At 51.6% G+C, this 14,336-nt stretch overlaps 1 protein-coding gene and 1 long non-coding RNA gene across 2 annotated transcripts in view; both read right to left on the reverse strand.

The window, feature by feature from the left end:
- Nucleotides 1-4,404, reverse strand: part of HPSE2 (heparanase 2 (inactive)) — a gene marked incomplete at its 5' end in the record, with an annotated part of 109,547 nt that extends 105,143 nt beyond the window's left edge. Inside the window, 2 exons of the mRNA XM_080620296.1 lie at nt 2,901-3,058; nt 4,145-4,404. Coding sequence (XP_080476422.1) covers nt 2,901-3,058; nt 4,145-4,404 — 418 coding nt within the window. The remainder of the gene's footprint in view (nt 1-2,900; nt 3,059-4,144) is intronic.
- A 2,902-nt stretch (nt 4,405-7,306) lies between these two features.
- On the reverse strand, nt 7,307-14,303 carry LOC308222752. Its single transcript, XR_013957211.1, has 3 exons — nt 14,175-14,303; nt 12,079-12,187; nt 7,307-7,368 (listed from the first exon to the last, which is right to left on the reverse strand). It is a non-coding gene; the product is annotated as an uncharacterized lncRNA (long non-coding RNA).
- Between the last annotated feature and the right edge of the window lie 33 nt (nt 14,304-14,336).

Consider the following 14,336-nt stretch of genomic DNA (forward strand, 5'->3'; position numbering starts at 1 on the left):
GTAACAGTTTGAAAGGGAAATAAACAGCATTTTAAATGTAAGGGAAAGAATAGCATGAATCTTTGAAGAGGACTGATCTTCAGGAAGATGGAGCACTCTGGAGACAGAAAAGACAATTAAAGGTAGCAATGAGGAAGGAATACCTGGTCTGGAGGGAAATGGGGTGACAGAGTGGGATGTACAGCACAAAGATCCCTACACAGAGGTTGATTCAAACTCCAGCAAGCATGGTCACAGGGCAGAGGATCCATGAAGGATGCTGCAAAGCAGCCCTGTTGAATGCCTGAGATGGTCCCATTGGGGTAGCCTGTGCAGAGAAGTGCAGCTGTCTGTGACATGAATACCACTCACAGAATTACTCATTAGTAACTGCCGTCCTCTGAGCAGTCTTGTACATGTGCCCTTCACCTCTTGGTCCTTCATCTTGCTGAGTTGCTGCAGCCAAGAGGAACATAAGGTGTGCCCTTCCCTCCCCATCTGTGCACAGGCCACATTGGAACACAAGGCATAGGAGCACCCTTTGGGCTGCAAAGAGCATCCAGGCAATGGGGTCCCAGGCCTGAGGTCTGAGTGCACCCACAGGGTGAACAGCAAAAAGACAATCACTTGAAGCAGAAAACAACTGAGCTATCACTTGTCACATCACTGAAAGTCACTAAGGTGATACATAAAACTTAGACATGCACTGATTTCTCTCCTAATTATTTCCTGACTTTTGTAACTAATTGAGCCCCCTGACTTCTTCCCTGCTCCCGTGGCACTAAAGCTTAGAGAAAGCATTTCAGAAAACAAATGCTGGACATGTAAAAGCCTACAGACACGGAAAACAGTCCCAACCACCCCAGATAAACTGGGGAGGAGGAAGGGTACTTAGCAGGATGCTTGCTGGCTCCCCCACTCACAGGTGCTGATTGCCATCCTTTTTCTGTGCTGTCTGCTCAGGTTGTAAGTTCTTTGCAGCAAGGGCATCTACTTGCACGTTCATGCATGCCCTGATCCCAAGCAAGTCTTGGACAAACTACAGATGAGGGAACAAAAACCAGACCAGTGCTCCAAAAGATGGCTGCTCAGATCCAGTACAGAGGGGCAGAGAACTGCAGTGGCATCAGGATTTCATTTTGGAGAGCTGGATCCCTCTAGAGAAGTGCTCAGCAGAGCCTCGGCACAAAAGATGCCAGCTACTAGCAACTCTAGCCCTGGAGTTTGCACACAGATTTGAAGAGCAAATACAAAAGCTTTACTTCCAGGCAGGAAATCCCTTTTACCACACCTTTCTGATTTACACGGATGCTTGATACACACCACATGTGTCCCCTCCTTCCCTCACCCACATTTGCAATGGTTCTGTTCCATATTTAAGTGATGAAAAGTTAAGACCTGTGGTTACAGCTTCTATGAGAAGCTTCATTTTGAAGGGCTGCTACATTTCAACTTTATTGCTATGAGGAAAACTAGAAAAAACACCAAAAGCTTTCAGTCCTTCCCTAACATGAAAGCTGTTGTGAAGACATTTAATAAGTTTAAGTTGTCTCCTGCAAGCTGTTGAAATATTGGAAGTGGGAAAATTTATTCCTACAAATTTTTTGTATGAGTCCCATCCACGATTTTATGTACTACACTTAATTTCTTCTGTTTGAGGTGGCTGCGGCAGGTTTGGTCAGCATTTTCTCCTGAAGTGCATCTCAGCAGGCAAAGTTTACAGCAAACCTGCCGCCTGAGATTTGTTACGAGGAGAAATAAAACAAGGAATAACATCGGGATTGCTCCGGCCAAGAGACCAGGCGAAAGACAGAACACACAAACTTACCCACCTGCCTGCGGGTGGGAATAGAGGGACATTCATCTCGGTGAGATCAGAAGTTACGTGGGTGAACAGCGGGAGCGAGAGCCATCAGAAAACTGGCAAATGCAGCTGCTTTTTCCATTCAGCACTGTGCTGCTGACTAGATCTCTGCGAAACTTCCTCTGTTCCACAGACCTGCCCACTGGGATCTGTCTGGCATTAATTGGCCTTCAAAATTACTTATGGAAATATCTTCAGCTAATTTTTGAAAGTCTTTGAGCAAGGAAAAAAATAACAAAGCTTTGGGGGGTGGGTTTGGGTTTTTTTGTTTTTTTTTTTTTTTTCTTTAAAAAAACAAGCAATAGAAAAATCAATACATTCTTGCATGCGGACATGGTATTCTGCTTCTTAAAATAAACGCCTTAGGACGGAGATTTGGCCCTGACTTTCCTACGAAGTTTCTTTGTGTGAATTAAGGGCCGCAAAAGGTGAAGCTGGGGGAGGAGGGCAGAGGTGCGGAAAGGAGGGGAGCAGCGGAAAGCCGTGGGTCAGGCAGTGACTTTCGGAAAGACCTACGGTGGCAGCGGGGTCCAGAGAGGGAGCAATCAGGGTCTGTGAGAAGCCCCGGGACTACGCGGGCGGAGAAACGCGGAACGACGCCGAGGTCCTTGAGGAAAAGCAGGACTCTCCGCGTGAAGGCTGGGCGGTGCGTGCACAGGCATCCCGGGACTGCATTGTCCGGTCCCTGGCAGGAGCGGCAAAGCCACTCTGCGGTCGGCAATGCCCACTCAAGGCTCGAGAGCGAAGGAAGCCGCAACGCGGTGGGGAAATATTAAAAGCCCCTCTCCCCGGTGCCGGCCTGTTGTTCCCGGGGCCAGCATCCACTGGATGCACCGATAACGAGTGATCTGGCTCAGCCGAGCTCTCCTGCTCGCCCCGCTCAGGAAGAAAAGAGTACGCCGGAGTTTCCCCTACCCGGTGCCCGGCGGCGGCGCTGCCCGGTAGCTGCGCGGCTCCGCCTGGGCACAGGGAGAGCGGGGCAAGGCGGAGCGGGACCGCCCGGCGCCCGCAAACCCCCGCTGGCGCGCCCGCCCCCCGTCCCGAGCCCGGAGCTCACCGTCCTCGTAGTTCTTGAGGTAGTAGTCGGGGCCGGGCCCGCCGCGGCTCTTGGCCGGGTTCTTCACGTTGTGGAACTGCAGAAAGTCCGTCCTCTTGCCCGCGAAGCGCAGGAAGGCGGGGGCCAGGCCCCGCGCCAGGGTCACCAGCCGCCGGGAGCTGGGGAGAGGAGAGACCGGGCTGAGGGCGCCGCGGGACGGGCCGAGCCTCCCTACCTCGGTCCCGGCGACGACCGGCGGCCGCGGGGCTTAGGGGACCATCCGTTACCCTACAGGGCCCTGCTGACCGATGCTCTGCGGGTACCACGGCGGCGGAGTCCAGCTGTGGGGCTTTGCGCCGGCCGAGCGGCGCGGCCCGGGAGCGGGGAGCCGCCCCAACCGCCGGTGGTGGCCCGAGGCCGGCGGGACCCGGCTAATAACCCCCTCCCCGCCCGCCCGCGGCGTCCCCCGGACAAGTGCAGCAGCGTCCCGGAGGCAGAAGAGCTCAGCGCCCCGCGCAGCCCGGCCGCACCACACGGGAACACGGGACCGTGCCGCGGGCCGAGCCGCCGCGGAGGGGAGGGGAGCGGAGTGAAGAGGAGAGGGGGAGGAAAGGAAAGTGGAAGCCGGCCCGGCTACGCTTTGCCCGCTCCTTCCCCGGAGGCGGCTGCAGCCGAAGAGACTCTCGGAACGGGCTTGCGGTGGAGACCCGCTCTCCCTTCCCGACTTACCCAGCAGGGAGAGGGCTTTCTGGCCGTCCCAGCGCCTCCAGGCCGCGGCCGCTCCGCACCGCTGGTGGAGCCCAGCGCAGCTGCAGCCCGACTCTGCCCCCCTCGCAGGGCTGGAAGTCTGGGGAGCGGAGGGCTCTGAAGACCTGGCCGACACCCCGCTTTCCGGCCGTCGGGACCTGGGAAAGGCTCAGCTCGGCTGGGCAGGCGGCCCCGTTCCTGCTGCTGCTTTTTGATTTGGGTTTGTTTTTTTTTTTTTCCCCTGTGCTGCCTCGGCCCCGTGTTGTGCTTAATTATTTTACTGTTAGAGGAGCGGTTGTTGGAGTGAGGGGAGCACGACATTTTTGCCGTCATAACTGATAAGTCTCCGAAATGCTTTCTCCATTGCAAACATGTGCATCTTAATGGAAACCATGGCCTCGCTCCCTCCGTCACAACGAGCGCCGCCAGCAGCGCGGAGCCCGGCGGGGCTGGGCGGCGGGGCCGCCGAGGCGCCCCGCGGGCGTCTTGGGAAGGGCGCCGGGGGGCTCCTGCCTTACCTTAAGAAATCGAGCCAGCCATCATGAATGATGGAGGGGTCCAGCTGCAGGGAGAGGAAATTTTCACTGATTATCCTGACAGGGCTCTTGGTGTTGACATCAAGGAGAATGAGAGTCCTTCCCTTCACACCTGGAAGTTTCTCCACTGGCAGCGCTCTCCTGTCCCCGGCCTGGGAGGACAGCGAGAAGGTGGCCATGAGAGCCAGCCCAGGTGCCATCAGGGCTAAGAGCCCGGGGGGGCAGGAGCTGGGACAGGGCATGCCGGAGAGCAGGAAACCCCTAATTAGCTCGCTGTCTGCAGGGGCTCGCTGGTGGCTAATTGTCCTTATCTAAAGTGTGGGGCGCTCTGCCTTTTTTTGCAATGTTTTGGTGCTGGTGGAGGGGAACTCACGCCCCTGACCAGCCTTTCTCGCAGCCGGTGCCAAGACTCCATGCAGCCAGCACCGCCCCTTTAAGAGATGCAGGCTCCAGACATTTTTAACTTTTTGAAGGTAAGGGGAGGCTCCTGGTTTAACCCCATCGGCTCGGGGCCGGCAGCCCCGACGCAGTCTCGAGCTTTCGCTTTGCGCCGGCTCCGCAGCCCACCAGCGGCCGCTTTCCGCGGCGGGAGCTCTCGGACCGCTCAAAACCGGGCCGGACCCAGGACACCGAGAGCTCGGGACCGGGGCCGGAGCGCGGTGGCAGCCCAGCAGGGCCCCCGCTTGTCCGCGGCTGCAGGAACGGCCGAGACGGTAAGACAGCGCGGGCGGCCCTGGCTATGAGAAAGCGAGGTTAATCACCCCCCCCAAAAAAACCCTTCTACCCACGGGGAGAGCTCGGCCCCGACCGAGCCGGGGCCCGCCGTTTCGGCTGGGGCGCCCGCGACTGAGCGCTGACAGTTCCGCGGGACCCGACGGGCGCAGAGGGGCTGGGGGTCGCCGGCAGCCTGAAGCCCAGGCCCGACACACGCGGCTGGCACCGCCCGAAGTCACCGGCTCGGCCGGGCCGCGCACGAAGACCCGTCGGTGACTGAGACCCGGGGAACTTGGCCGCCCTCTCTCTCCGGCTTCGGAGCCCAGAGGTGCCAGACCCGCTGTGGAGAGGAGCGGCTGTAGCAGCGGCCGTTGTGGAAATGTCCTCATCAGTGATGCAAAGGACACTGCCTTTCGGTTCGATGGAACCGACGATGTAGCCCGCGCCAGGGCTAGCTCGTGTCCTCTGCCTGTGGGACGGCCCAGGCTCGGTGTGCTGCACAGATGAAACCGGCTACGGTTCTCGGCCCTGGGAGCAGGCTGGTGACACCAGGCCCGGCATCAGTGGCGGCTGCCGAGCATCCCGGGAGCGATGGCCTACCTCAAGGAATCTACACGGGAACCAGGCATCTTACCCCGCTAGCAGCCGTTCTCCGAGCAAGCCCCGGGGTCCCGCACACCGGTAGCCGGTGAGCTCAGGGACATGTAACGTGCCATACCTGAGCCCTCCGCCGCTGCCCTTGTCCGCCCCGGCTGCACCTTCTCCCAGACCAAGCAGCACGTGGGGGTCAGGTGTCGCTGCCCAGCCCGGCGACGGAGGGCTGGAGGCGGCTGGGCTGAGCCGGGGGCAGTGCTGCCCTTCGGGGCCCCGCAGCTCCGATGATGGGGCTCCCGCAGCACCATCTGCCGGTGAGGGGCCCGGCGCTGCAGGGAGCAGGCACCCACCTGCGGGCACCCCCGCGCCGGGGTCGGGAAGTGCCGGGGCTGCGGCGAGCGGTGGGGCTGCGGGACTGAGGCACAAGTCGCGCTCGGAGCCGGGCCGCTCTGAGCCGCACGGAAGAGCGGGCCAGACGACAGGGCCCCACCAGCCGCTCTCGGGGAACCCGGCCGGGGTCGGGTACGAGAGGCGAGCTCTGCAGGCAGGGCCAGGGGCGCTTCCGGCGCATCTGCAGCCTGTTGTCCCGGCAGGGCTCCCCGCGGCTGGGACCCCCATCCCTCTCCTCCCAGTGCTCGTGCGGAGCCACCTGCGCTCCTCGTCCTCCCCCGCCGGGGTCCGGGAGGCGGAGGGAGAGGACCGTGTGTGTCCCACGGAGGCAGGTCTCGGAGTTCGGTACGCTCTGCTGATCCCCGCACAAAGTGGAGGAGCTTGGGCCTGGATCCTGAGGAAGTCGGCGGTGAGCGCCGTCTTCCGTGGACATCTCCTTTCCCCTCGTTTCTGCCCCACGAAACGCTTCAAGCCTATCTCTCCAGGGGCAACCCCGCTGCCAGACCCGGACTACCCAAGCAGGGGTTGCGGGGGCTGGAGGAGGATGAAACATACCTTTGGCTCTGCTAGTGGTGAGCAGGGAGAGCACAAACCAGGATTTGCCGTGAAACCCATCCCGGTAAGGAGGAGATGGGAGCTGGGCTCAAAACGCGCCTCGCTGCCAGGCGCAGCTCAGGCTAACAAAAAGCAGTAAAGGGACGCCCGGAGCAGCGGGGCTTTGAGCGCTAGAAGAAATAAGAGGATCCGGGGAAAAGGGCTGTGCAATTTCAGCTGTGCAAAGCCCTGGCATTCCGGGACAGGAAGAAGGCAATTTAAGCCTGGAGACTTGTATTCGGCTGCAAATGTTTCAGCCGCAGTTTGCAATAGCGCTTAAAACTGACCCAGGACCCGAAGCCTCAGCTTCGGAAGCTGCTCAGTTTTTTGGGTCACCTCCAAACAAGGGACACGAGTTTCTGAATCATCTTATTATTTTATGATTATTTTCCCCCGCATTATCAGATGTCAGCAAGGCTTCAGGGGCATTTTTTTCTCAGATCAGAGCTGTGGTTACAGGCCGAAATTTTGTGCCGCGTTTCCTGCTAAGGATGCCTCTATTTTAAAACGAAACTCTAGAGGGTTAGGTAGAAAAAGACAAGAAAGGCAACAAATTGTCCCATTAAACCTCCTTTATACATATATTTTCCCCTTACAAACAAACTTCTTTGGAAATGTGTTTATTCTGAAACGTTCCTTACAATTAGTCTCTGCTTCGAACGCAAACTCCGGATGCATTGAAGTCACTTATCTGCGGAGACATCACCAACAACATAAAACAGCAGGGAAAGGAGCAAAAAGTCTCCCAGCTGCCGGGGTCAGCTTCCAGATTCTGGGAAGAAGGCGCTAAAGGACATATTTCCTTACCTGTCTCAGCTTTCCAGGCCAACAGCTGGAGCCTGCCCCGATCCGGTGGCCTCGGAAAAGCAATTGCACCCCTTTTCACATCTCGCTGCAGCAAGGGCAAGGAGAACCTAAAAAAATCACCGTTTTGTGGCTTTGGTTTTAAAATAAATGGTAGGTTTGCTATAGAAGCCCTTTAAACGCTAGAAGGCTTTGGTTATTATCTCTGAGCTGTGGGGCAGTAAGGGAGGTGCGGGAGCCCCGAGAACCACCGGCACAGCTCGGGGCTGGTCCAGGAACCTGCAAGGAGGGGCAGAGCCCACTTCCTTCACAGCAATGCAAACCAGATAGCAGGCATCTCGATTTACACCAGCTGCGACCTTGCTCGCCTTGCGCAGGGCAGTGAAGCGCTGGTCCTTTCTTATATTACGATAATTAGTTTAGAAAGCCTGACTCACATAAAAGGTATCTATAAAGATTTACTCGCGGTTTTGTCGATTTGGAAATACGTTTCTCCTTTTTCCATCTACTCTAAACCTGCTGGTTTTAATCTCCAAAACAGTCATTGGAAAAGAAAACCGGGGGAGGAGAAGCATTTCTATAAAGAGTTTAACCAAAGCACACTAAATATTTTCCCAACATCACCAAATAAACAACAATCCTCCAGCTCCCTATAAACTATTTAAAGCATGTCATATCATCTCTTCTGCTCTTGCCAATGAACTTTCCTTTTAATTTATAAGCAGATTAGAGCAGGGGCCTGTCTTTTTGTGTATATTTGCAAAATGTTTGGCACCCTTTCAGTCAGTTGCAGTTCACAAACACTTAAAACTGCATTTAACTTCGTTATTATAGGTCGTTCGCCTTTTCCTTGCTTTTGTAGAGCTACTGCCTGTGAAAGTGCTTGTTGTAAGTCGTCTGAGCAGTTGTTGAAGGGTTTCAGTACATGAAACCTCTTTGGACGGCAGGGCTGAGTGGGGCGGGGGGGGGGGAGGGGGGAAAGGCAGAGGGTGGGGAAGAGAGAGAGAAGAAAAAGCACAGCGGAAATTTAAACCGAGATCTTAGGCTATACAAATCGGCCCGAAAGAAAATGGGGGAAATCTCCTTAGGACGAACATTTTTAGTTCACTAGAAAATAAACTTCTGCTCATAAATGATGAAAGTTATTATCATCAGAGGATGTGCTGTACCAAACAAAGCTCCATTAGGCTGGGAAGGATAAAACAGGCTAGACAGCCTTTAAAAAAACCCAATCATCATGTCTTTGATTCCCAAGATATCAACCATGTCTGTTTCTGTAGTGCTGTCAAGTAAACCTGAGTTATGGAGGCTCTAAAAGAAGCCAGCAAGGAGAAAATTCAGCAAGTGACAATTAAGAGTGTTATCTATAGATACTTTACCAAAATACACTTTCTTTTCAGACTCTCAAGTTCTTGCCCTGTACCATGGCATGACAATTTCTGAGAAGAACAGCAAGCCCAGGGAATGTGGTAAATCTGTGGTCATCACAGCACTCAATTGCGTGACAGATTCCTTTTATTGAGGCTTTTTCTCTTTCTGCACTGCAGTGCCCATCATTTTCACAAGGGCCTTAATGTCTGGAATGCAGCCTCCTAAAACTGCCAGTGTCAAGGTGGATGCTGCACAGTCTGAACTCCACTGCTGAAACCATTTTCTAGCACATTTATGTATCACATCTAACCTGAACAAGCAGGCAGAGGACAGTTACTCAGTTTAATACAGTATTGGTGCATTGCTCTTTAATGTAGATGACCTGGGAAGTTCTGTAACAAGCAAATATATCTGGGCTCAGAGGACTGGCTGGCTGAGGAGCTCAGCGACAGCAGGAGGAAAGCAAGCCCACTGAGAGTGCTTCTTTCCTCCATATGAGCAAAAAGTAAGGCATCGATCAAAACCAACTGCCTGGTCAGAAAAAACACAGTTGGCAGTGCTGTCTTTGCCTTTTTGCCAGCATGAAACAAACACAAACTGGTATTTCCAAGTCTAGCCATAGGAAAATAGAGCACGGTGCTGCCAGGCTTTCCTTTGAGAGTCATTCTGTACTTGCTAGCTGTCTAATTAAGAAAACTATAGAAAAAGACGACATGGACAAAAAGAAGGCACTGATCTCATAAAGGTTGTGAGTGTGGGCTCTCCCTAGCTGGCACACCATGGGAAGCCACATGGGAAACTAGAGGGTGAAGGTGCACTAAAGCTAAAGGCAGCTGCTGGTTCATGATCTCTTTTCTTTTTTCTTTTTGTAACTTAATTTCCAGCCCTGTGAGCAGTTAGACACCATGTACTCTGTTGGAATAAACTGCATTTATTCTTTTCCCCAGTCCTGGTCTCAAATATACTCTGACTAGCACAGGGGACCCTAGTCCTGGAGATTTGTCTATAGAGAGAGACAGGGAGTTCCCAAAGTGTCCATCTCCCAAAAGATGTTTTGAGGTTCTAGAAAAACTAAGACACACAATTTCCATCAAGCAGTGGGAACTGCTCCAGAAGCTGGTCAAACCGGGTGCCATCCCAGCAGGCAGAAATCCACTTTGCCCACTGCCTCCTCAGCAAGCAGAAAAAACATCCACATAATGACTGAGGATACCTCTGTGTATGATAACACCCTTTGACAGAGAAAGCCCTTTGGATTCCCAAACTTCTCTGTAGTCATCAATGGCTGGGTCTGATTTAGCTTTTGTCTTTTGTATCTCGAGTAGAAGCAAGTCAGAGGAACAACACACCAGTGAGAACCAGAGCTCTGCAGATCTCCAAAGGTCACAATAGCCTCAGAAACACTTCCCCCAAACTAAGCCCAGCCCTGAGGAGCAGAGAAATGTGTAGAATTATCCTCATTTCACATCACCACGTGAAAAGGAAAGAGAAGTGAATATGCCAATTTTGCAAGCCTGAGAATGAATGTGAACAAGTATCTGTCCCACCATCTGGGAGGAGACGATAGAGGTGAAGGAAGAGGGAAGACGGGGGGATGGTAGAAGTTCAGAGACCTATTTTTCTGGAGGGATGCTTCACATTCCAGCAGCAAAACTGAAGGAAATGTACATGAGGAGTAAATCGGAGAGGGGAAATAGGAAGATGAATGAAGTGCAAGGCTGGAGGAGCAAACAAGTCAATTACAAAAAAGAGGAAGAGACTGTGTGTGGAAACCAACGAGGAGATGGAGCTCAGGGGATGAAAGAGCAGCCAAAATGCTCTCAAGGGAGAGATGTTGCTGGGGTGAGAAAGACAGGAAAAAAAAGGAATTTCAGGTAATGATAAAATTGTAAACCTCTGTCCTCTCTATCTATTTGATTATGGCACCTCTGTCACCAGCTCTGGCAGGACAACTGAGCATGGCCCTGCTATAGACAACAGGAGAAATCAACTATGTCAAAGCTGCAAGCCATTGGCTTTTGTAGAGAAATCAGAAGCAACACATGAAACTCAGCTAGAGAGCAAGAGGAGGAACTGCTGAGAACTGTGGGTCATGCCTGACAACCGGAGAGACAGACAAAGGAGAAAGAAAGTGAAATGCCAGCAGTGTAGAAGCAGTGAACGCCCAGAAGGAACCCAGGAGATGAGTAGGGCCAGAAATGGGCACCACTGGACATTAGTGAAAGGATGAGAGGCTGGCAGTGACACCACTGAGCTATACTAATGGAGGGAAGGGGAGACAAACTGAAGCTGGATAGACCTTAAACCAATACTCTGCTTCCACTGCCCCACGAAAGCTCTCAAATAAATCCAGAAAAACTTTCCGCATAAATTCCAAGAACAACAGTTAAGTTTCTGAGCTCTTTAAGGTGGTGATGGATAAAGGTCTGCAAGCATCACTTGTAAGGTTGAAACCATGCAAACACATGGTCTACCTGCAGCTTCACACATATCTGACATAAACCCTCTCCCTCCTACCGACAATGAGCAAGCAAATAGTTCCTTCCCCTGTCTTGAGATCAATGGGGCAGAATAAAAATGTTGCACGATGGCAGAGAGCACTGAGAGAAGCATTTCCACAGTTCTTACAGCAACACAGCTTCACCTCAGCGTTGCTTCAGTGCTCGAATGCCTGCAGAAGTGATGGGGAAGGCTCAAGGTCTGTAGACCAGGCACAGTAGTTTATTGCCCAGAAACAACTGCAGGGAAGGAGTGTATTTTCATAGGGCAGATATCTCCTTTGTCCTTTCTACCACTATCTGGGTGTTGCCTCGTTTCTTCTGCCTCCACAGGCAAGAAGGCTTTCTGTTAGCCCTTTTTAGCAACGTGGAGAAGCTATAAATAAAGCTATACAAGCAATGTAATAGGCATGCAATTGCATGTCTCTTTTCTTTGAAAAAATGATGCTTTATTTCCTGTACAATGGAAACTACAGTTTGATGTTACAGCTATTGGATTTTGACTGAATGCAGAAATTTGACTTAAACAACGACATTTCCTCCCGTATTTAGTATTACCATATGTCACTGATTATATATTTAAGTTGCAGAAATGAATTAAATTTCATGGCTTCCTCAAGTTAGATTCTCTTGGAGTGGACTGTCTTTTGTTATTAACCAAAATGCTTGGGAAACAGTTTAAATCAAACAGAGTTTTGGTATAATTTCAGGAGAAAATCGGTTATCGTAAACTGAGTGCTTAACGTGTCATCATCCAGAAGGCTGTGTAAAGTTTTGCAAACGTGCAGCAACCCTGGCCAGCACAAAGAGGTTAATTGAGCACCACAGACTCAGAGATGGAAAAAAATTAAAAAACACGATGCGTTGTTTGGAGCTCATTTGCCTGGAGTCTTATTCCTTCTGCCTCAGAAGTTATCATGTATCCCACATCTCACTGCTTATTTCACTTACTTGAGGAAAGTATCTTCTCTCAGCTGGCTACAAAGCATTAGTGGCAATCACATTGCACGTACATTCCAGGAGAAGCCAGCCTTGTGCTTGCTATATTTTTTCCTGTTTTCTGAGAAAATAAAAAAATAAATTAAAATCCACATTTTCTTTCCTCCTTCTGTTTCTCATCATGATTTGGATTGCTAACATTTCTATCCCCACTAGCAGTCCTGTGGTGGCTCCTGGCCCTTTCCTATAGGACCAGCAGACAGCAGAACCCCGGGCTCCCATCAGCCAGGAAGGAAGTGAACAGCAACCTGCAGCCTCTGGGACTCTGACTTCAGACCTTAGAGTCAAGGTGATGTGAGGGACTTTACAAAATTTCCCATGTCCATGCTTCCCTCCTCCTCTAGGTCCTGCCTGGACCCACACAGTCAGGGCTGGAGGGGGACAGCCATCATCAGAGATGTCATCACCGGCAGGGGTTGTGGACGTTGCAGGTTGTGACACAGAAGCTGCAGAGGGAGCTCAGTGGTGGCAAGTATGGTGTAAGGCAGAATCTGAGCAGTCCTGGTGAGTGGGAGGTGGGTTATTATTCCTAATTGAAGAACAATGTCATAAGGGGAGGACCAGCGAAAAAAGACAGAGGTTTCAGCATAAGAAGAAAACAAGGGCAGTGTGCTGAAGGACTCACCAGGCAGGATACAGCCAGTATGGGCCTCAGTGAGAGCCTTGCAAATTCACATCATACTTTGCCAAAGACTCAATCAATTGAGCATGTGCTAAAGCTTAGTTTGTTTTGTCTTATTTGGAGCTTTGGAAGATATTTCCTATCTTGACTCATTGAACACACTCCAGCCACACACCTGCAACTTCTGGAGTGCATCCTCTCAGCAAGAGGCTGGCTAGCACATCGTCACTTATGCAGGGCAAATCCTACTGAAAGCACATCGGACCACAGCTTTCGCACCAGTTTACTTTTACATATAGCACATGTAAGCTAACATCTGGCAAGAACTCAACTATGTCCTGATCAAAATGGAGCTCATCTCAACAGATGGTGTGGAATACTGTAGGACCAGGGCAGCTCCATCCTAGACTAAGTGTTATTCTTCTTCTGCGTTTTTACACCCTCTGGTCACATCTTTTTGGGAGCAGAGCTATTGTGACTGAGGTTTTGCGCTCCCCTTGAGATCATAAGCCACACTCAACCTACAGGTCACTGCCTAGACCTAACAACCAGGTTATTTTGCTCCCGTTAAGGCTTCTCAGTACACGTAGCAGGATTCTGACACGACTGTTTCACCGTATGTCAATATAACACTCTGAACCAGATAATGCCTTCAAGCACACAGTAGCTCTGCCAGCACACACACAAGCACCACCGGTAGTTACCAATCTAACAAATAACATCTGGTGCTCATTTGGGGGTAAAGGACAGAAAAGCCAGCAAAGACCAGCCTCCAGTGCCACCTCGAATTTCATCCTAAAGGGAAAAGTGTTCAGAAGAGAAAATCCAGTATCGAAAGGAATATTGCTGCGACTCTTGGAAGATACAAGACGTGACCAACAGTCTCTGCAGCTTTACACAGTTATTGTCCGAGGTTGTTTTGCCAAAGGTTTATTTTGCCAGTAGAAGTACGGAGAGAGATTGCCACCTTGTGGTTCCTCCTCCTGCAGTGCCATGGTGTGGTTTTTGAATTGTACTAGCGTAGACCAGTGGTTCCCAAACTGCTCTCCAAGGGTTTCTGGTGACAGGGGTACTATGGACAAGAATACTTTCCAAGTACTTACTTAACTAAAAAAGCAAGCCTGTAACACACAGTCTCCGGTTCCTATACTGAGAAACTTACCAACAGAAAATATTTCAGGAATCTAACCTGCAAGTTAATAAAGACGAGTAACAACTGGCAGGGGTACACAGCTTCCAAGCAGCGATCCAGAATGCTGTGTGATTCACAAAAATCAGATTCTCTTTACAGTATTTTCAACATCAAGAAATCTGTGGGAAATCTGTTGCTGATGACAGCCTCCAGTTTCACAAATTTGGGATGGTCTCAAACAGCAGTTCCCACAGGCCCCTGATAAGGAAGCAGCAGCCATGTGCTTGTACTCACCACCTGCAGAGAGAAAGGCAGGAGCAGATGGAACTTGTCCCTCATCACTCCGGGTACCTCTAAAGACACTTTGTGAGATGTGATCTTAGACGATATTAGTTGGGGCAAGGTCTGCAAAAGGAGGTCGTCAGCTGGCTCCTCCGCATGTTACGCCCTGGTAGA

The sequence above is a fragment of the Psittacula echo genome (genome assembly GCF_963264785.1).
Source record: "Psittacula echo genome assembly, chromosome: 6".
Taxonomy (NCBI): domain Eukaryota; kingdom Metazoa; phylum Chordata; class Aves; order Psittaciformes; family Psittacidae; genus Psittacula; species Psittacula echo.